Source organism: Arachis stenosperma, chromosome 5 (assembly GCF_014773155.1).
Source record: "Arachis stenosperma cultivar V10309 chromosome 5, arast.V10309.gnm1.PFL2, whole genome shotgun sequence".
NCBI lineage: Eukaryota > Viridiplantae > Streptophyta > Magnoliopsida > Fabales > Fabaceae > Arachis > Arachis stenosperma.
In genome coordinates this window covers 97,080,969-97,104,773 of record NC_080381.1, presented here as the reverse complement: position 1 = coordinate 97,104,773, position 23,805 = coordinate 97,080,969, and the positions used below count along the sequence as shown (strand labels likewise).

The 23,805-nt window shown below is 38.1% G+C and overlaps 1 protein-coding gene and 2 non-coding genes across 3 annotated transcripts in view; 2 read left to right on the top strand and 1 right to left on the bottom strand.

Annotated features, from left to right (window-relative positions):
* LOC130980989 (uncharacterized) overlaps positions 1 to 3,620 on the bottom strand; it is a 34,500-nt gene extending 30,880 nt beyond the window's left edge. Inside the window, exons 1-2 of the mRNA XM_057904632.1 lie at positions 3,219 to 3,620; positions 2,625 to 3,113 (exon numbers count right to left, since the gene is read on the bottom strand). Coding sequence (XP_057760615.1) covers positions 2,625 to 3,113; positions 3,219 to 3,620 — 891 coding nt within the window. The remainder of the gene's footprint in view (positions 1 to 2,624; positions 3,114 to 3,218) is intronic.
* An 8,507-nt stretch (positions 3,621 to 12,127) lies between these two features.
* On the top strand, positions 12,128 to 12,231 carry LOC130983923 (small nucleolar RNA R71). The gene has a single exon (XR_009087890.1). It is a non-coding gene; the product is annotated as a small nucleolar RNA R71 (small nucleolar RNA).
* Positions 12,232 to 22,888: 10,657 nt separating this feature from the next.
* On the top strand, positions 22,889 to 22,996 carry LOC130983896 (small nucleolar RNA R71). The gene has a single exon (XR_009087865.1). It is a non-coding gene; the product is annotated as a small nucleolar RNA R71 (small nucleolar RNA).
* The last annotated feature ends 809 nt before the right edge of the window (positions 22,997 to 23,805 follow it).

Here is a 23,805-nt window from a genome sequence, read left to right as displayed (position 1 = left end):
ACACAAGAAAGACTCAAGAACACCTTGAAGATTCACAAGAATACCAAGAACAAAAGAGAGAACACCAAACTTAAAATTTTTAGAAAACCAAGATAAATTTTCGAAAATTAAAGCAAGATCAACAAGAAAACACCAAACTTAAAGTTTGGTACAAGATTAACTTAAGAATAATTATTTTTGAAAAAAGATTTTAAAAAGAAGATGCCCAATTGCCAAGAACATAAGCCAACGCTATAACCAACTGAGCTAAACTGTAACGTATTTTAAAGATGTATTATTTTTATGGATAAAAGTATAATTTTTGAAAGTTAATGTTTTGAAAAAGCACAAGAAAAATAAGAAAAGACACAAAACAAGAAAAACTCAAGATCAAACAAGAAAAATAAACAAGAACAACTTGAAGATCAATGAAGAACAAAGGACACAAATTCGAAAAGTTAAAGAAAAATATAAAATATGCAATTAACACCAAACTTTGAACAAGACACTAAACTCACGAAAAAAATTAAAAATTGATAAAGAAAAATAATATTTTTGAAAAAAAAATTTTTTGAAAAGAAATTATCCTATCAGAATTTAATGACTCTATAGCAACAAAAAAAATTATTCCTAATCTAAGAAACAAAATAAACCTTTATTTGTTCAAACTCGAATAATCCCCGGCAACGGCACCAAAAACTTGATGCACGAAATTGTGTATGCCAATATTAATGGACTATTTAACACAACTTCGTACCACTAACCAGCAAGTGCACTGGGTCGTCCAAGTAATACCTTACGTGAGTAAGGGTCGATCCCACGGAGATTATTGGTTTGAAGCAAGCTATGTTTATTTTATTATTCTTAGTCAGGATATTAATTAAAATTATCAGTTGGAATTATTAGAAAAATAAAAGAGTGTGAAATAGTTACTTGTTGTGCAGTAATGGAGAATATGTTGGGGTTTTTGGAGATGCTTTGTCCTCTGAATCCCTGCAACATAATGCTTACTCACTTTCATAAATGCAAGGCTCCTTCCATGGCAAGCTGTATGTAGGGAATCACCATTGTCAGTGGCTACCTCCTATCCTCTCAGTGAAAACGGTCCAGATGCTCTGTCACAGCACGGCTAATCAGCTGTTGGTTCTCGATCATGTTGCAATAGGATCCATTGATCCTTTTGCGTTTGTCATCACGCCCAGCAATCGCGAGTTTGAAGCTCGTCACAGCCATTCAATCCTTGAATCCTACTCGGAATACCACAAACAAGGTTTAGACTTTCCGGATCCTCAAGAGTGGCCGCCATCGGTTCTAGCTTATACCAGAAAGATTCTGATTAAGGAAGCTAAGAGATACTCATTCAATCTGATGTAGAACGGAGGTGTTTGTCAGGCACACGTTCATGGATTGAGGAAGGTGATGAGTGTCACGGATCATCACCTTCTCCATAATTAAGCGCAAATGAATATCTTAGATAGGAACACGCATGTTTGAAAGGAGAAACAGAAACAATTGCATTAATTCATCGAGACGCTGCAGAGCTCCTCACCCCCAACAATGGAGTTTAGAGACTCATGCCGTCAAAAAGTATGTAATTCAGATCTGAAAATGTCATGAGATGCTAAGTAATCCTCTAAAAGTTGTTTTAAATAGTAAACTAGTAGCCTAGGTTTACAGAATATGAGTAAACTAAGATAATTGGTGCAGAAATCCACTTCTGGGGCCCACTTGGTGTGTGTTGGGGCTGAGACTAAAGCTTCTCACGTGGTTGGGCTGTTTCTGGAGTTGAACGCCAGGTTGTAACGTGTTTTGGGCGCTGAACTCCAACTTATAACCTGTTTCTGGCGCTGGACGCCAGACAGCAGCATGATACTGGCGTTGAACACCAGTTTACGTCGTCTATCTTCACGCAAAGTATGGACTATTATATATTGCAGGAAAGCCCTGGATGTCTACTTTCCAACCCAATTAAGAGCGCGTCAACTGGACTCCTGTAGCTCCAAAAAATCCATTTCGAGTGCAGGGAGGTCAGGATCCAATAGCATCAGCAGTCCTTTTTCAGCCTAACTCAGATTTTTGCTCAGCTCCCTCAATTTCAGCCAGAAAATACCTGAAATCACAGAAAAACACACAAACTCATAGTAAAGTCCAGAAATATGATTTTTGCCTAAAAACTAATAATATTCCACTAAAAACTAATTAAAACATACTAAAATCTACATGAAATTACCCCCAAAAAGTGTATAAAATATCCGCTCATCACTCACGTAAGGTATTACTTGGACGACCCAGTACACTTGCTGGTTAGTTGTGCGGAGTTGTGATAAAGTGTGATTCACGTTTGAGAGCAGGAAGCCTTTGGAGCCATTATTGATGATCACAATTTCGCCCATCACCGCTAACAGAACGTACCCCTCACAATCACTCCTGTCTAAGGTAACTCTTTCAGAATTCAGATATAAAGTATGAGACAAAAATGGTTTAATATCTAAACCATTAGATAGAATTACAGCAGTTCTTTCATAGCAATCAAGGAAAACATGATACTTAGATAACTAATCTAATCCTAGAATAACTTCTAAACCACATAGAGGCAAATAGATTAGATCATGTATAAAAGTCCTGTTCCTAATAGTGAATGGTACTTGCAGGCACGCTAAACTGGTCAAAGCATTTTGGGATGTAGGGGTATGGACAATTAGATCAAAGTTTAACTCAGAGAAATCTAGTCCCAACTCACGAGCAACAGTTAAAGAAATAAAGGAATGCGATGCACCCGAATCATACTGTACAGTTAGAAATCGATTTTTAACATAACACTGACCTTGGATCAGGGCGTCTGATTGCATAGCATCATCAGCAGTCATAGCAAACACTCGACCTTGTTGCTGGGTTCGCGCTGGATTCTGAGTAAACCTCTTTGAGCAATTCTTAGCCATATGTCCTGGGTCATTACAAATATAACACTTGGATGTTCCAAACAAGCAGGGTCTATTACCATGATCTTTCCCACACTGCCTACATGCAGTATTCACCTGTGCTTGTTGGGGTCGTTTACCATTTTCCTGCCTTGGTCTACCTCCGTTTCCACCCATAGGGCGAGCAGGAGCGTTACCAACATGTGGATTCCTTCGCTATGGCACACCAGGTGTCTTGAAGTTTGTCCTTCGCAGTTGCCAATTATAACTATTGTAGTTCCTTGGTAGAAATCCTTGACGACTTGCTTTAGATGCAATTACCTTCTTAGCACATTCTTCCACTAACTTACACTTATTAACCAGCTCAGCAAAATCTCGTATCTCCAATGGGACTACTGAACTCATCAGATCCTCACGAAGACCCCCTTCAAACTTTAAGCACTTCCATTCTTCAAAATCAGCAGGATTCCCTTGGCAAATCTTGGAGAAACGGCACAAGTCATCAAACTTACGGGCATATTCTGCAACAGTTGTGTTACCCTGTTTCAGCTGTATAAGTTCCATCTCCTTAGCGTCACGAGCTGCCCTCGGAAAATACTTCTTATAAAATTTATCCTTAAAAGTATTCCAAGGAACATCGCCTTCATCTTGTTGCAACAGTCGCGGTATCCCTTGCCACCAATGCTCAGCTTCTCCTTCCAGCATATAAATAGCAAACTCCATGTGTTGGCCTTCCGGAACATGCTGTGCTCACAGTGATCGTTCGATTGCTCGAAACCAATTGTCAGCATCAGTCGCAACGAGTGTACCTTTAAACTTAGGCGGTTTAACCTTCAGAAAAGTCACAAGGGTCATAGGTCTTTCGAGATGCCCCAAGTTATTCTCATCATTTCCACTATCTTCTCCATGTTCATTCTCATTCCCGTTTCTCACCCCAAGACGTTCAACAGCCCTAGTTGCTGCTACTGCAGCCTCGCGCACTACCTCAGCCACAGTGCTCATAGTAGTCATAAACGTTTCCTGTTCCCTCTCGTGGTTAACATTAGGAATTCCTTCCCGTACGCCTCGTCTCCGTGAACTCATCGTGGTCCTGTTCACACCAAACAATCATTACTAAGGTGATCAGTCTTAACACTTCAAGTCAAGTGTGAACATTCCCAGAATGAAAACACAGAGACAATCATGCAACACATATCACATAGATATCCTATAAGCATGAGACACACAACAGAGTGTGCAATGAAGCACAGTCAGTCCACTCCCCAGGCTCTATTGGGAACGAACTGCTCTGATACCAAATTGTAACGACCCAACTCCTAGCATGACATGGTCATACAAGAAACTAAGTGTTACTAACTTATCTTTCCTAATTATTAAATAATATTTAATATATGATCCTATTCCATGTTAGAACGATGCCAATTTTACGAGTAAATTTTTTTTTATTCGTTGAGGAGAAAAGATAAAATAATCAGACATACATTGAGAGTCAAAGGAAAGTAGCATAAAGAAACATAGAAATAACAGATAATATACATCATATACACTATAACAAAACATGTAGCGTTTACACAAGATCAAGTCAGTTTACATCCTCGTCATCCTACGTAGCTAATATATACACGACACTCCTAGGGCCTGGCCCATACAAAAAGCCGCTAAACTGGCACCCAGGCTAGCCTAACCGCTATATAGCTCCTAGCTCTCGGGTGTACTAACACAAGTGAGAGACTAACTAACAGATAATGTCATACTAAAGTGTCATCAAAAGAATGCCCCTTCTGTTGTTAGACTATATCTACATGTGGCCATTCAGAGAATCGCCATGAGGCTCATTCATCTCTTCATCCTGCTCTATCTCTATCTCAGGATCCTCCTCCTCCTCATCGTCCGCAGCTACACCTAAACCCTCAGATCCACCAGAAATACTGTTGTCACTATGTACAAAACCATTCGTGAGCATAGGTCCGTTCGCGTATATAAGAGCTATCCCACCGTCTGGTAGTGCCGGCTCATCGGGCTGTGGAAAAGCAGGGATCGGCTCAGGGGAAAAGTCCCACTCTGGTGGTATGACCGGTACGTAGTCACCAGCTAACTCGGGCTCATCAGGAATGAAAGGCTCAGGTTCCACCTCATTCAAAGGTTGAGCTGGTATAGGGTGCTCAGGATCATCAGGAAAAGGATGTACAGGTGCGTCAGGATGTAACCAGGATAAGGGAAAGTCGTAAGGAGCATCGGTGTCAAAATGCGGGCTAGACAGAGGATGTTGAAAAGCTCGATTAGGTAACGCATATCGTCTAATACGAGGCTACAATCCCATGATGAAGTAACTGTGATGTATTGGATCCTCGTATACATAGGGGTCCTCAAACTCATAGAATATCACGCCCGTCTCCATCTGAGGTAGAAGAAGGGAGAGAAGGGGTAAGAACTGCAAAGTTCTTAGAAGGGTCGGGGTTGTTAGTTACATTCATTTATTCGATTCCAATTAGCAGATGGATATTAGAATACAGTAAAGTAGTAAACAGTAGTTATAAATAGATAGAAAAACAGAAAACAAAACACAAATAGAAGAACACAAGGAAATAAAGCATAGACATAGCACTCAAGCAAACAAACATACAAAAATAGTTAACACACAAGAAGGAAAATGGTGGACGAAATTGTGATCCTCTTTGTATTTGCATGAGATTTAAAAATTGGCTCTATTGGAATTTATGATCACAACTTCATTCAACTTAACCAGCAAGTGTACTGGGTCATCCAAGTAATACCTTACGTGAGTAAGGGTCGATCCCACAGAGATTGTTGGTATGAAGCAAGCTATGGTCATCTTGTAAATCCCAGTCAGGAGGATAAAATTATGGAATTTAGAAAATCAAATATGATTAATAAAAATAAACAGAAAATAAAATAGGATAGAGATACTTATGTAAATCAATAGTGGGAATTTCAGATAGGCGTGTGGAGATGCTAGAATCCTTTCGAATCTCTACTTTCTTATTGCTTTCATCCAATCCTTCTTACTCATTTCCATGGCAAGCTGTATGTAGGGCATCACCATCATCAATGGCTACTTTTCATCCTCTCGGGAAAATGGTCCTATGCGCTGTCACTGCATGGCTAATCGTCTGGAAGCATCACCCTTGTTGATAGCTACATCCCATCCTCTCAATGAAAATGGTCCAAATTCTCTGTCACAGCACGGCTAATCATCTGTCGGTTCTCAATCAGGTTGGAGTAGAATCCCTTGATTCTTTTGCGTTTGTCATCACGCCCAGCCTTCAGGAGTTTGAAGCTCGTCACAGTCATTCAATACCGGAATCCTACTCGGAATACCACAGACAAGGTTAGACTTTCCAGATTCCCGGGATCCTACTCGGAATACCACAGACAAGGTTAGACTTTCCGGATCCCTATGAATGCCACCATCTATCTAGCTTATACCACGAAGATTCTGCTGGGAAATCTAAGAGATATGCGCCCGGCCTAAGGTAGAACGGAAGTGGTTGTCAGTCACGCGCGTTCATAGGTGAGAATGATGATGAGTGTCACGGATCATCACATTCATCAAAGTGTTGTGCAACGTATATCTTGGAATAAGAATAAAAGAGAATTGAATAGAAAGTAATAGTAATTGTATTGAAACTTGAGGTACAGCAGAGCTCCACACCCTTAATCTATGGTGTGCAGAAACTCCACCGTTGAAAATACATAAGTGAAAGGTTCAGGCATGGCCGAATGGCCAGCCCTCATGAAGGTCTAAAGACCGAATGATCAAAGACTAAACAGTCAAAAGATTAAACTATCAAAAGATAAGACGTCTAATACAATAGTAACTTATCCTATTTATACTAGACTAGCTACTAGGGTTTACATGAGTAAGTAATTGATGTATAAATCCACTTTCGGGGCCCACTTGGTGTATGATTGGGCTGAGCTTGATCTATCCACGAGCTGAGGCTTTTCTTGGAGTTGAACGCCAAGTTATAACGTGTTTTGGGCGTTCAACTCCGGATCATGACGTGTTTCTGGCGTTTAACTCCAGACAGCAACATGTACTTGGCGTTCAACGCCATGTTACGTCATCAATTTCCGAATAAAGTATGGACTATTATATATTTCTGGAAAGCTCTGGATGTCTACATTCCAACGCCGTTGAGAGCGCGCCATTTGAAGTTCTGTAGCTCCAGAAAATCCATTTTGAGTACAGGGAGGTCAGATTCCAACAACATCAACAGTCCTTTTGTCAGCCTTTTTCAGAGTTTTGCTCAGGTCCCTCAATTTCAGCCAGAAATTTCCTGAAATTACAGAAAAACACACAAACTCATAGTAAAGTCCAGAAATGTGAATTTAACATAAAAACTAATGAAAACATCCCTAAAAGTAGCTTGAACTTACTAAAAACTACCTAAAAACAATGCCAAAAAGCGTATAAATTATCCGCTCATCACAACACCAAACTTAAATTGTTGCTTGTCCCCAAGCAACTGAAAATCAAATAGGATAAAAAGAAGAGAATATAATATAAATTCCAAAATATCAATGAATATTAATTCTAATTAGATGAGCGGGACTTGTAGCTTTTTGCTTCTGAATAGTTTTGGCATCTCACTTTTTCCTTTGAAGTTTAGAGTGATTGACGTCTCTAGGAACTCAGAGTTCAGATAGTGTTATTGACATTCCTAGTTAAGCATGTTGATTCTTGAACACAGCTACTTATGAGTCTTGGCTGTGGCCCTAAGCACTTTGTTTTCCAGTATTACCACTTGATACATGAATGCCACAGACACATAACTGGGTGAACCTTTTCAGATTATGACTCAGCTTTGCTAGAGTCCCCAGTTAGTGGTGTCCAGAGCTCTTAAGCACACTCTTTCTGCGTTGGATCCCTTTTTTTACCCTTGCCTTTTGGTTTTAAGGGCTATTGGCTTTTTCTGCTTGCTTTTTCTTTTTCTTTCTATTTTTTTTCGCCATTTTTTTCGCAAGATTTTTCTTTTTCACTGCTTTTTCTTGCTTCAAGAATCAATTTCATGATTTTTCAGATCATCAATAACATTTCTCTTTGTTCATCATTCTTTCAAGAGCCAACAATTTTAACATTCATAAACAATAAGATCAAAAATATGCACTGCTCAATCATTCATTCAGAAAACAAAAAGTTTTGTCACCACATCAATATAATTAAACTAAATTCAAAGATAAATTCGAAATTCATGTACTTCTTGTTCTTTTGAATTAAAACATATTTCATTTAAGAGAGGTGAAGGATTAATGGATTTTATTCATTGCTTTAAGACATAGTTACTACATACTAATGATCATGAAGTAGAGATACAAAACATAGATAAACATAACATAGAAACCGAAAAACAGAAAGAAATAAGAACAAGGAATGAATCCACCTTAGTGGCGTCTTCTTCTTGAAGGACCAACAATGTCCTTAAGCTCTTCTATGTCCCTTCCTTGCCTTTGTTGCTCCTCCCTCATTGCTCTTTGATCTTCTCTTATTTCATGGAGAATGATGGAGTGCTCATGATGTTCCACCCTTAATTGTTCCACATTGTGGCTCAAATCTTCTAAGGAAGTGTTGAGTTGTTCCCAATAGTTGTTGGGAGGAAAGTGCATCCCTTGAGGCATCTCAGGGATTTCTTGATGATGAGCTTCCTCATGCATCTCTTGAGAACCGTGGAGGGTTTCTTTTGCTTGCTCCATCCTCTTCTTGGTGATGGGCTTATCCTCTTCAATGGAGATATCTCCTTCTATGATAACTCCAGCTGAGTAATATAGATGGCAAATAAGGTGAGGAAAAGCTAGCCTTGCCATGGTGGAGGGTTTTTCGGCTATTTTGTAGAATTCATTGGAGATGACTTCATGAACTTCTACTTCCTCTCCAATCATGATGCTATGAATCATGATGGCCCGATCCACAGTAACTTCAGATCGGTTGCTAGTGGGAATGATGGAGCGTTGAATGAACTCCAACCATCCTCTAGCCACAAGCTTGAGGTCCAGTCTTCTTAGTTGGACTGGCTTACCTTTGGAGTCTCTCTTCCATTGAGCTCCTTCCGCACATATGTCCATAAGGACTTGGTCCAACCTTTGATTAAAGTTGACCCTTCTAGTGTAGGGGCGTATATCTTCTTGCATCATGGGCAAGTGGAACGCCAACCTCACATTTTCCGGACTAAAATCTAAGTATTTCCCCCGAACCATTGTGAGATAATTCTTTGGACTCGGGTTCATACTTTAATCATGGTTCCTAGTGATCCATGCATTGGCATAGAACTCTTGAACCATTAAGATTCTGACTTGTTGCATGAGGTTGGTTAGGACTTCCCAACCTCTTCTTCGGATCTCATGTCGGATCTTCGGATACTCATTTTTCTTGAGCTTGAAAGGGACCTCAGGGATCACCTTCTTCTTTACCACAACATCATAGAAGTGGTCTTGATGGCTTTTGGAGATGAATCTTTCCATCTCCCATGACTCGGAGGTGGAAGCTTTTGTCTTCCCTTTTCCTTTTCTAGAGGATTCTCTGGCCTTAGGTACCATTGATGGTAATGGAAAAACAAAAATCTTATGCTTTTACCACACCAAACTTAGAATATTGCTCGCCCTCAAGCAAGAGAAGAAAGAAGAGAAGAAGAAGAAGAAGAAAATATGGAGGAGAAGGGTGAATGTGTATTCGGCCAAGGGGGAGAAGAGAGGGTTGTGTTGTGTGAAAATGAAGTGGGATGGAGGGGTTTATATAGGGAAAGGGGAGAGTGAAGTTTCGGCCATATAGGGTGGGAAAGAAAATTTGAAGTTGGAAGGTAGGTGGGGTTTATGGGGAAGAGTGGATGGATGTGAGTGGTGAACAGGTGATGGGGAAGAGAGATTGAGGTGATTGGTGAAGGGTTTTGGGGAGGAGTGTTTATTGGGAAGAGTAAAATAGGATTAGGAGGTAAGGTGGGAATATGTTAGGTGGGGATCCTGTGGTGTCCACAGATCCTGAGGTGATCCTGTGGGGTCAACAGATCCTGAGGTGTCAAGGAATTCCATCCCTGCACCAAATAGGCATGTAAAATGCCTTTGCATACCATTCTGGCATTTAAACGCCGAGTGGTGCACGTTCTGGGCGTTCAACGCCCATATGTAACATGTTTCTGGCGTTGAACACCAGTTTCATGCTTGTTACTGGCGTTCAGCGCCAGCTTTTCCTCTAGGCACATTTCTGGTGTTCAAACGCCAGAATGTTGCTTGTTTCTGGCGTTCAGCGCCAGATTCATGCTCTGTTCTGGCATTGAATGCCAGCCAGATGCTCCTTACTGGCGTTGAACGCCAGTCTGTCCTCCCTCCAGGGTGTGATTTTTCTTCTGCTATTTTTGATTCTGTTTTTAATTTTTATATTTTTTTCGTGACTCCACATGATCATGTACCTAATAAAACACAAAATAACAATAGAATAAAATAAAAATTAGATAAATAAAATTGGGTTGCCTCCCAACAAGCGCTTCTTTAATGCCAATAGCTTGACAGTGGGCTCTCATGGAGCCACAAGGTGATCAGGTCAATGTTGTATAGTCCCAACACCAAACTTAGAGTTTGGATATGGGGTCTTAACACCAAACTTAGAGTTTGGTTGTGGCCTCTCAACACCAAACTTAGAGTTTGACTGTGGGGGCTCTTCTTGACTCTGAACTGAGAGAAGCTCTTCATGCTTACTCTCTTTTGTCACAGAGGGATGGCCATGTGCCTTAAACACAAGGTAGTCCCCATTCAATTGAAGGACTAATTCACCTCTGTTGACATCTATCACAGCTCCTGCTGTGGCTAGGAAAGGTCTTCCAAGGATGATGCATTCATCCTCTTCCTTCCTAGTGTCTAAGATTATGAAATCAGCAGGGATGTAAAGGCCTTAAACCTTTACTAACACGTCCTCTACTATTCCATAAGCTTGTCTCAATGACTTGTCTGCCAATTGTAATGAGAACAAGGCAGGTTGTACCTCAATGATCCCCAGCTTCTCCATTACAGAGAGTGGCATAAGATTTATCCCTGACCCTAGATCACATTGAGCTTTTTCAAAGGTCATGGTGCCTATGGTACAAGGTATTAAGAACTTGCCAGGATCTTGTCTCTTTTGAGGTAAAATTTGCTGAATCCAGGTATCCAGTTCACTAATGAGCAAAGGAGGTTCACTTTCCCAAGTCGCATTACCAAACAACTTGGCATTCAGCTTCATGATAGCTCCTAAATATTGAGCAACTTGCTCTCCAGTCACATCTTCATCCTCTTCAGGGGAAGAATAGTCTTCAGAGCTCATGAATGGCAGAAGGAGATTTAATGGAATCTCTATGGTCTCTATATGAGCCTCAGATTCCTTTGGATCCTTAATAGGAAACTCCTTCTTGCTTGAGGAACGTCCCAGGAGGTCTTCCTCACTAGGATTTTCGTCCTCCTCCTCCCTTGTGCATTCAGCCATATTGATTATATCAATGGCCTTGCACTCTCCTTTTGGATTCTCTTCTGTATTGCTTGGGAGAATACTGGGAGGAGTTTCAATGACTTTCATACTCAGTTGGCCTACTTGTGCCTCTAGATTTCTGATGAAGGATCTTGTTTCACTCATGAAACTGAAAGTGGCCTTTGACAGATCATAGACTAGATTGGCTAAATTAGAAGTGTTTTGTTCAGAATTCTCTGTCTGTTGTTGAGAAGATGATGGGAAAGGCTTGCTATTGCTCAGCCTATTGCGTCCACCATTGTTAAAGCCTTGTTGAGGCTTTTGTTGATCCTTCCATGAGAAATTTGGATGATTTCTCCATGATGAGTTATAGGTGTTTCCATAAGGTTCACCCATGTAATTAACCTCTGCCATGGCAGGGTTCTCAGGATCATAAGCTTCTTCAGAAGCTGCCTCTTTAGTACTGTTGGATGCATGTTGCCATCCATTCAGATTTTGAGAGATCATGTTGACCTGTTGAGTCAACACTTTGTTCTGAGCCAATATGGCATTCAGAGCATCAATTTCAAGAACTCCTTTCTTCTGAGGTATCCCATTATTCACGGAATTCTTCTCAGAAGTGTACATGAATTGGTTGTTTGCAACCATGTCAATGAGTTCTTGAGCCTCTTCAGGCGTTTTCTTTAGGTAAATGGATCCACCTGCAGAATGGTCCAATGACATTTTCGAAAATTCAGATAGACCATAATAGAATATATCTAATATGGTCCATTCTGAAAACATGTCAGATGGACATCTTTTGGTCAGCTGCTTGTAACTTTCCCAAGCTTCATAGAGGGATTCACCATCTTTTTGTTTGAAGGTTTGAACATCCACTCTCAGCTTGCTCAGCTTTTGAGGAGGAAAGAATTTATCCAAGAAGGCAGTGACCAGCTTATCCCAGGAGTCCAGGCTATCCTTGGGTTGTGAATCCAACCATATTCTAGCTCTGTCTCTTACAGCAAAAGGGAAAAGCATGAGTCTGTAGACTTCAGGATCAACTCCATTCGTCTTTACAGTCTTATAGATCTGCAAGAACTCAGTTAAAAACTGGTAAGGATCTTCAGATGGAAGTCCATAAAACTTGCAGTTCTGTTGCATTAAAGCAACTAGTTGAGGCTTAAGCTCAAAATTATTGGCTCCAATGGCAGGAATGGAGATGCTTCTTCCATCAAATTTGGACGTTGGCTTTGTGAAGTCACCAAGCATTCTCCTTGCATTATTATTATTTTCGGCTGCCATCTCCTTCTCTTGTTCTAATGTTTCTGAAAGGTTACCTTTAGATTGTTGTAACTTAGCTTCTCTTAATTTTCTCTTCAGAGTCCTTTCAGGTTCTGGATCAATTTCAACAAGAGTGCCTTTTTCCTTGTTAATGCTCATATGAAAGAGAAGAAAACAAGAAAAGAAGAGGAATCCTCTATGTCACAGTATAGAGATTCCTTTATGTTAGTAGGAGAAGAAAGGGGAGAAGAATGTAGAAGAGTGGGTTCGGATTTTTAGATGAAGAGAGGTGAAAAGAAGTGTTAGTAAATTATTAATTAAATAGAATAAGAAAAGGGAGGGAGAATTTTGAAAATAATTTTGAAAAAGGGATTAGTATTTTCGAAAATTAAATATAAGATATAATTAAAATTAAAATTTAAGACAATTAAAAAGAATTTTTGAAAAAGAGAGAGGTATTTTAGAAAATTGAAGAGGGAAAAGTAGTTAGGTGGTTTTGAAAAAGATAAGAAACAAACAAAAAGTCAAATAGTTAGTTGAAAAAGATATTAAAATCAAATTTTAAAAAGATAAGAGGATAAGAAGTTAGATAAGATATTTTGAAATCAAATTTTGAAAAAGATAAAACTTTTTGAAAAAGATATGATAAAAGATAAAAAGATTTAATTCAAAAATTTGAAATTACTTACTTCACAAACAAGAAATTACAAGATAAGATTCTAGAACTTAAAGATTGAACCTTTCTTAACAAGAAAGTAACAAACTTCAAATTTTTGAATCAATCACATTAATTGTTAGTGAATTTTCGAAAATATGATATAAAGATAAGAAAAAGATTTTGAAAAAGATTTTTGAAATTTTTGAAAAATAGAAAAAAATGAAAAAGATATAATTTTTGAAAAAGATAAGATTTTTAAAATTGAAAATTTGACTTGACTTGTAAGAAACAACTAATTTTGAAAATTTTTTTGACCAAGTCAACCCAAAATTTCAAAAATTTGGAGAGAAAAAAGGAAAAGATATATTTTTTATTTTTGAATTTTTAATTATGAGAGAGAAAAACACAATTATGACCCAAAACATAAAAATTTTGGATCAAAACACATGATGCATGCAAGAACACTATGAATGTCAAGATGAACATCAAGAACACTTTGAAGATCATGATGAACATCAAGAACATATTTTTGAAAAATTTTTGATGCAAAGAAAACATGCAAGACACCAAACTTAGAAATCTTTAATGCATGGACTCTAACAAACGAAAAATGCATATGAAAAACAACAAACAACACAAAACAAGAAAACATCAAGATCAAACAAGAGGACTTATCAAGAACAACTTGAAGATCATGAAGAACACTATGAATGCATGGAATTTTTGATTTTTTATGATTTTCTAATTTTTATGATCAAACAAGAGGACTTATCAAGAGGACTTATCAAGACTCAAACAAGAAACACAAAATATTTTTGATTTTTTATGATTTTCTAATTTTTTTTGTATTTTTATTAATTTTTTTTCGAAAATATAGTTTGGAAAAACGAAAAATAAAGGAAAAATTTTGAAAAAGATTTTTGAAAAGAAAATTACCTAATCTGAGCAACAAGATGAACCGTCAGTTGTCCATACTCGAACAATCCCCGACAACGGCGCCAAAAACTTGGTGGACGAAATTGTGATCCTCTTTGTATTTGCATGAGATTTAAAAATTGGCTCTATTGGAATTTATGTTCACAACTTCATTCAACTTAACCAGCAAGTGTACTGGGTCATCCAAGTAATACATTACGTGAGTAAGGGTCGATCCCACAGAGATTGTTGGTATGAAGCAAGCTATGGTCATCTTGTAAATCCCAGTCAGGAGGATAAAATTATGGAATTTAGAAAATCAAATATGATTAATAAAAATAAACAGAAAATAAAATAGGATAGAGATACTTATGTAAATCAATAGTGGGAATTTCAGATAGGCGTGTGGATATGCTAGAATCCTTTCGAATCTCTACTTTCTTATTGCTTTCACCCAATCCTTCTTACTCCTTTCCATGGCAAGCTGTATGTAGGGCATCACCATCATCAATGGCTACTTTTCATCCTCTCCGGAAAATGGTCCTATGCGCTGTCACTGCACGGCTAATCGTCTGGAGGCATCACCCTTGTTGATAGCTACATCCCATCCTCTCAGTGAAAATGGTCCAAATGCTCTGTCACAGCACGGCTATTCATCTGTCAGTTCTCAATCAGGTTGGAGTAGAATCCCTTGATTCTTTTGCGTTTGTCATCACGCCCAGCCTTCAGGAGTTTGAAGCTCGTCACAGTCATTCAATACCGGAATCCTACTCGGAATACCACAGACAAGGTTAGACTTTCCGGATTCCCGGGATCCTACTCGGAATACCACAGCCAAGGTTAGACTTTCTGGATCCCCATGAATGCCGCCATCTATCTAGCTTATACCAGGAAGATTCTGTTGGGGAATCTAAGAGATATGCGCCTGGCCTAAGGTAGAATGGAAGTGGTTGTCAGTCACGCGCGTTCATAGGTGAGAATGATGATGAGTGTCACGGATCATCACATTCATCAAAGTGTTGTGCAACGTATATCTTGGAATAAGAATAAAAGAGAATTGAATAGAAAGTAATAGTAATTGTATTGAAACTTGAGGTACAGCAAAGCTCTACACCCTTAATCTATGGTGTGCAGAAACTCCACCGTTGAAAATACATAAGTGAAAGGTTCAGGCATGGCCGAATGGCCAGCCCCAATGAAGGTCTAAAGACTGAATGATCAAAGACTAAACAGTCAAAAGATTAAACTATCAAAAGATAAGACGTCTAATACAATAGTAACTTATCCTATTTATACTTGACTAGCTACTAGGGTTTACATGAGTAAGTAATTGATGTATAAATCCACTTCCGGGGCCCACTTGGTGTATGCTTGGGCTGAGCTTGATCTATCCACGAGCTGAGGCTTTTCTTGGAGTTGAACGCCAAGTTATAACGTGTTTTGGGCGTTCAACTCCGGATCATGACGTGTTTCTGGCGTTTAACTCCAGACAGCAACATGTACTTGGCGTTCAACGCCAAGTTACGTCGTCAATTTCCGAATAAAGTATGGACTATTATATATTTCTGGAAAGCTCTGGATGTCTACTTTCCAACGCCGTTGAGAGCGCGCCATTTGGAGTTCTGTAGCTCCAGAAAATCCATTTTGAGTACAGGGAGGTCAGATTCCAACAGCATCAGCAGTCCTTTTGTCAGCCTTTTTCAGAGTTTTGCTCAGGTCCCTCAATTTCAGCCAGAAATTACCTAAAATTACAGAAAAACACACAAACTCATAGTAAAGTCCAGAAATGTGAATTTAACATAAAAACTAATGAAAACATCCCTAAAAGTAGCTTGAACTTACTAAAAACTACTTAAAAACAATGTCAAAAAGCGTATAAATTATCCGCTCATCAGAAAACAACTGAGAATGATGCGCATACAAGAATGATGCATGTCTAGCCCTAGTACAGGCCATGAGCTCATGTGTCGGTTAGCACTTGCATTTCCCGACATTTATCCGGTCACAAGTTCACGATTTCCCGGATACGATTTTCCGTTCAAATAAATGCGCATATAATTATTAGCAGCTCTATTGAGACAGCCTCTGCTTTCTACTCGCAGGAAATATACTCTTGGGAACGAAAAATTGCTGTAGGTATCCTAGTTTCCCTACAGAAACTCTTGGGGTGCTTTAAGCAACAGATAAATAAACATTATCTCTTGCGTTGCATTAAACAACGAATATGCAAATAATATCCCTTGGGTTGCCTCACGCAACAATTAACTTTTCAATAAGTCCTCTACTCTTAATCTCTTTACTCTGCTCTGATTCCTCTGTTTAACATGTGTATTTAAAGCTTATGTAAATCTCGATATGAATAGTTAGCCTGTCCCAAGTATAGGTTCATTAAGTCTATACTGAAACAGTTTAACTTTTCATATTATACCTAACACTAGTCGTAACTCAAGGACTAACTATGTTGCCCTAGTTCGTTCGCTAGTCTCTGTCTGTTTTTCTGTTGTTAAAACTTTATAGACTTCTTCTTTGTTTTTTTTTTCTTTTCTTTAGCTTTTATCTTTCTTTTATCTTTGCCTCACTAATATGTTCTTACCATTCCCTAAGTGTTTTATGAAGGTAATTATGAGATTCTGCGCTTAAAGTTGTCTTTCTAAAACTTATACAGAAAACTACCTTTTTCGCATTATTTTATCATTTTTATTAAAATATTATTTTTAATTAAATATTATTATTTAATATTTTATTATTATTTATTATTTTATTATTAAATTTTCGAAAATTAACCTTCCTTTACCTTTTTACCTTTAAAATTCACTTTTTAACCCAGTAACTTTTAATATTTCTACTTTAACCACCCTAACTTTCAGAAATTACCAAATAACCCTTTAAACACCAAAAATTTTACTTCCTTGCCCTTTTAAGGATCTAAAGCCTGTTATTCATTGTTCTTCATCGCACTCAAAGTGTTCTTCATGTTCTTCATGAATTCTTCAGATTCTTTCTCTGTTTTTACCCGTATTTTAGTCTTTTCAGCAACCGATTTTTACCATAATTCATAATAAATTAGCAGCCACTAAAACCCCATCTTTTCTACATGATTTTAACACAAATTGAACTTCAATTTAAGCCTAGGGTTTCGTTTTTCCAGCTGCCACAAGAAGATGAACTTTAAAGCTTGAATTTCATCAAATTTCATCAACATTTCACCAAATTTTCACCAAGAATCAATCATATATGCAACCAATTTTTTAGCACAGCCAAATCATACAACATTCACACATCTCAAACACAAATAATCAAGATTAATTTCGTGACACCCTACCTGATTTTGCTGCTCATAATTCAGTTAGACTTTCAGGTGGTCCTTTAGCACTTTTTCCTCCTAAATCACATCAAGAACAACTTTAAATCCAAAAACTCTCAAATAACCAAATCTCACTCAGCATGTTAGGAAGTGATTTCTAACCTTAGACTTTCTGGAAAGTCACGTTTCTTGGCCCTCAAGTCAAGTTAAGCATGATTCCTAAGGAAGAACATCAAGAAAACACATGTTTGAGCATGTTTCCTTGAAACCGAATCAAAAGAGAGATGGTGCAGCCAACTCGCCTTGATTCCAGCCTTAATAAGTTATATGATCATGTGGAGAAAGAAGAGAGGATCATTTTGGTCGGATTGGAATTTTGATTTGAGTTTTAGTTCAGCAGAAATCAAGCTTTGAAGATTTGTAACCAAGAACTTTTCTCTCTTTTTCTCTCTTGGTAATTTCGGCCACAAGGAGAAAATGAACCAGCCTTGGGGGTTTTGGGGGTGTAGGGTGAGTTGTGATTGGTTGGCTTGGAGGTGGATTAAAATAATATTAAAATATCTCAGGTGTATAACTACTAAAACTAGGTGTATCAGAACACTTGTGAAAACATCTCTAAAAATTATTTTCTGAGCTACTAGCATAAATGACACTAGTAACATATTTATTATGAGAATAAAACATGTATGATGAGGCCTTAGCATTGCTAAAGTCATCAGAGAATGCTGGTGCTAAACTGCACCAGTAAATTGTGAACCCGATTAAACCGATTTTCTGTTTTTAACTAAAACTGACCAGGTAACCTTATAATATTATTCAAGTAGCTTCTAATACTAATATAATGATAATATTACCCTGTTATCTCTCTTCTCTCATGAATCGAGTCCGGTTCGTCAAACTGAGACTATTTACAAAAAACCGGATCAAAACTCCTAACTGATACGGTTCAAAAACTATGTTCTTCGTGACTGTGTTATCGAGCTTGCCTTGGAAAAAGGTTCTAGCTTAAAGATGACATAACGAAAATGAGGATTGAAATACTTGATGATATATCAGAGGTTCTCCCCTTACTGATCCTCCAGAGAAATTCGTACTTTCAGAAAAGATCTCGCGTACTCGAAAATCAGGGTTGTTACATACGGCATTTTGGCTTTGTATTCCTCAACCTTAGTTACTGTAGGTTTATTGCCTACAGATGTGGGTTGAGAAGCCTTTTTAGAGGGGTTGCTATCAGCACTTGTATGTGTTTGATCTCCCACTGGCGTTTGAATGCCAGGGGTGGAAGATGGAGTGGCGTTAGACGCTAACTCCTTACCTGTTTCTGGCATTTGAACGCCAGAACTGTGCTTCCCATGGGCGTTCAATGCCAATTCCTTGCCTATTTCTGGCGTTGAACGCCAGGACTGAGCATGGGTTGGGCATTCAACGCCAGCTCTCCACCCCTTTTCTGGCGTATGAGCACCAGAATTATTCCTCTCTGGGCTCTTGCTGTCCTCAGAGGGATTTTGGGTAGCAGTTTGCTCATTTCTTGGCTTTATGCTGCCTTGAAGTGGGGTATTTAATGTTTTTCCACTTCTTAATTGAACTGTTTGGTATTTTTCTGTTATTTGTTTTGATAACTGCTGTTCTGTTTGCTTCAACTGCACTTCCTTATTCATATTAGCCATTCTTGTTTCTTGTAATATCCCTTTGAATTCGGCTAGCTGTTTTGTTAGAAAATCTAATTGCTGATTGAATTTTGTAACTTGTTCTGCAGGACTGAGTTCAGCAGTTACTATTTTAGCATCTTCTTTCTTGGAAGATTCACTGCTTAGGTACAGATGCTGATTCCTGGCAACTATATCAATAAGCTCTTGAGCTTCTTCAATTGTCTTTCTCATGTGGATAGATCCACCAGCTGAGTGGTCTAGAGAAATCTGAGCTCTCTCTGTAAGCCCATAATAGAAGATGTCTAACTGCACCCACTCTGAAAACATTTTAGAGGGGCATTTTCTTAGCATCTCTCTGTATCTCTCCCAGACATCATAAAGGGATTCATTATCTCCTTGTTTGAAGCCTTGGATGCTCAGCCTTAGCTGTGTCATCCGTTTTGGAGGAAAATAGTGATTCAGAAATTTTTCTGACAGCTGTTTCCATGTCTTTATGCTGTCTTTAGGTTGGTTATTTAACCACCTCTTAGCTTGGTCCTTTACAGAAAATGGAAACAGTAATAATCTGTAGATATCCTGATCTACTTCCTTATCATGTACTGTGTCAACAATTTGTAAAAACTGTGCCAGAAACTCTGTAGGTTCTTCTTGTGGAAGACCGGAATACTGGCGACTTTGCTGCACCATGATAATGAGCTGAGGATTTAACTCAAAGCTACTGATTCCTATAGAGGGTATACAGATATTACTCCCATATGAAGCAGTAGTGGGGTTAGCATATGACCCCAGAGTCCTTCTGGACTGTTCATTTCCACTTAGGTCTATGATGGAAAAAGGGAGATGATGTGGATTTATTTTATAAAAAAAATTATTTTTGAAATAATAAAATAAAATAAAATAAAAACCAAAATAAAAATAAAAATAAAAATTTGAAAATATTTTATGAAGATTTTCGAAAAAGTGAGGAGAGAGAAAGTGGTTAGGATATTTTTAAAAAAGATGTGATTTGAAAATTTTGACCAAGTCAACCCAAGTAATTCGAAAATTATGAGAAATTTGAGGAGAAGATAATTTTTTTATTTTTGAATTTTATGATGAAAGAGAAAAACACATAAAAGACACAAGATTTAAAATTTTTAAATCTAATGCTCCTTGTTTTCGAAAATTTTGGAGGGAAAACACCAAGGAACACCAAACTTAAAAATTTTAAGATCAAAACGCAAAGAAGACTCAAGAACACCTTGAAGACTCACAAGAACAAAAGGAACAAAAGAAAGAACACCAAACTTAAAATTTTTAGAAAACCAATTAAAATTTTTGAAAACTAAAGAAAAATTAACAAGAAAACACCAAATTTAAAGTTTGGCACAAGATTTAATCAAAGAAAAATTATTTTTGAAAAAGTTTTAAAAAGAAGATACCCAATTACCAAGAACATAAACTAACGCTCTAGCCAATTGAGCTATAAATGTAACCTGTTTTAAAGAGGTATAAAAGTATTTTTTTTTAAAACTAAAATTTTGAAAAATGCACAAGAAAAACAAGAAAAGACACAAAATAAGACAAACCAAAGATCAAACAAGAAAAATTGACAAGAACAATTTGAAGATCAAGGAAGAACAAAGAACATGCAATTTGAAAATTGGAAGACAAAGAAAAGCATGCAATTGACACCAAACTTAAAACATGACACTAAACTCACATAAAAGATTCCAAGAAAAATTAAAAACTAATAAAGAAAAATAATATTTTTGAAAAAAAATTTAAAAGGAATAATAGAAGATGCAATCCAAGTGACTCTAAACAAAAAAAAAAGACAAATTTTTCCTAATCTAAGTAACAAGATTCACCGTCTGTTGTTCAAATTCGAACAATTCCCGGCAACGGCGACAAAAACTTGGTGCAAGAAATTGCAATCACACTTTTGCAATCCGCACAACTAACCAGCAAGTGCACTAGGTCGTCCAAGTAATACCTTACGTGAGTAAAGGTCGAATCCCACGGAGATTGTTGGCTTGAAGCAAGCTATGGTTATCTTATTAATCTTAATCAGGATACCAATTATAGTTATCAACTGACTTGCAAATAAACAAGAGAGCATGGATTAAATAATACTTATTATGCAGTAATGGAGAATATGTTGGAGTTTTGGAGATGCTTTGTCTTCTGAATTTCTGTAACATAATGCTTTCTCACTTTCAAACATGCAAGGCTCCTTCCATGGCAAGCTGTATGTAGGGCATCACCGTTGTCAATGGGTACTTCCCATCCTCTCAGTGAAAATAGTCCAAATGCTCTGTCACAGTACGGCTTATCATCTGTCGGTTCTCGATCATGTCGGAATAGGATCCATTGATCCTTTTGCGTCTGTCACTACGCCCAACACTCGTGAGTTTGAAGCTCGTCACAGTCATCCAATCCCTGAATACTACTCGGAATACCACAGACAAGGTTTAGACTTTCCGGATTCTCAAGGATGCTGCCAATGGATTCTAGCTTATACCATGAAGATTCTGATTAAGGAATCTAAGAGATACTCATTCAATCTAGTGTAGAACGGAGGTGTTTGTCAGGCACACGTTCATGGTTTGAGAATGGTGATGAGTGTCACGGATCATCACATCCATCACAGTTAAATACAAATCAGCATCTTCGATAGAAACAAGCGTGTTTAAATGGAAAATAGAAATCATTGCATTAATTCATCGAGACGCTGAACCCATGTATTTAGTTCACTAATGAGCAAGGGAGGTTCATCTTCCCAAGTCTCATCACCAAACAACTTGGCATTCAGCTTCATGATGGCTCCTAGATATTGAGCAACTAGCTCTTCAGTTACATCTTCATCCTCTTCAGAGGAAGAATAGTTCTCAGAGCTCATGAATGGCAGAAGAAGGTTTAATGGAATCTCTATGGTCTCCATATGAGTCTCTGATTCCTTTAGGTCCTCAATAGGGAACTCCTTTCTGTCTGGAAGACGTCCCATGAGGTCTTTTTCATTGGGATTCACGTCCTCCCCTTCCTCCTTGGATTCGGCCATGTTGATTATATCAATGGCCTTGCACTCTCTTTTTGAAATCTCTTCTGTATTGCTTGGGAGAGATTTCTTACTCAGCTGACCCACTTGTGCCTCCAAATTTCTAATGGAGGACCTTGTTTCATTCATGAAGCTTAGAGTGGCCTTAGATAGATTAGAGACTATGTTTGTTAAGCTAGAGGGACTCTGCTTAGAATTCTCTGTCTGTTTCTATTGCTAAACCTGCTTCTTCCACCACTATTAAAGCCTTGTTGGGGCTTTTGTTGATCCTTCAATGAGAAATTTGGATGATTTCTCCATGAAGGATTATAGGTGTTTCCATAGGCTTCACCCATGTAATTGACCTCTGCCATTGCAGGGTTCTCAGGATCATAGGTTTCTTCTTCAGAAGATGCCTCTTTAGTACTGTTGGATGCATGTTGCAATCCATTCAGACTCTAAGAAATCATGTTGACTTGCTGAGTCAACATTTTGTTTTGAGCCAATATGGCATTCAGAGCATCAATTTCAAGAACTCCCTTCCTTTGAGGCGTCCCATTACTCACAGGATTCCTTTCAGAAGTGTACATGAACTGGTTATTTGTAACCATGTCAATGAGTTCTTGAGCTTCTGCAGGTGTTTTTTTTAGGTGAATAGATCCACCTGCGGAATGGTCCAATGACATCTTAGACAATTCAGACAGACCATCATAGAATATATCCAGGATGGTCCATTTCGAAAGCATGTCAGAAGGACACTTTTTGGTCAGTTGCTTGTATCTCTCCCAAGCTTCATAGAGGGATTCACCTTCTTTTTGTCTGAAGGTTTGAACATTCACTCTAAGCTTGCTCAGCTTTTGAGGAGGAAAGAACTTGGCTAAGAAAGTCGTGACCAGCTTATCCCAAGAGTTCAGGCTGTCTTTAGGTTGAGAATCCAACCATACTCTAGCTCTGTCTCTTACAGCAAAAGGGAAAAGCTTAAGCCTGTAGACCTCGGGATCAACCCCATTGGTCTTAACAGTATCACAAATCTGCAAGAATTCAGTTAAGAACTGAAAAGGATCTTCTGATGGAAGTCCATAAAATTTGCAATTCTGTTGCATCAGAGAAACTAATTAAGGCTTTAGCTCAAAATTGTTTGCTCCAATGGCAGGGATTGAGATGCTTTTTCCATGTGAGTTGGAATTTGGTGCAGTAAAGTCACCAAGCATCTTCTTCGTATTGTTGCCATTATTGTAATTTTTGGCTGCCATGTCTTCTTCCTTTTCGAATGTTTCTGTCAAGTCCTCTCCAGAGGGTTGTGCTTTAGCTTCCCTTAGCTTCCTCCTTAGAGTCCTTTCAGGTTCGGGATCTTCTTCAACAAGAATGTCCTTGTCCTTGCTCCTGCTCATATGAAAAAGAAGAGAACAGAAAAGAAGAGGAATCCTCTATGTCACAGTATAGAGATTCCTTTATGTGAGTAGAAGAAGAAAAGAATAGAAGAAGGAGAAGAGAAAAATTCGAACACAGAGGAGAATAGGGGGTTCGAATTTTTTAGATGAAGAGAAGTGCTAGTAAATAAATAAATAAATAGAAGGAGATGAGAGAGGGGAGTTTTCGAAAATTAATTTTTGAAAAATGGTTAGTGATTTTCGAAAATTAGAGATAGAAAAGTAGT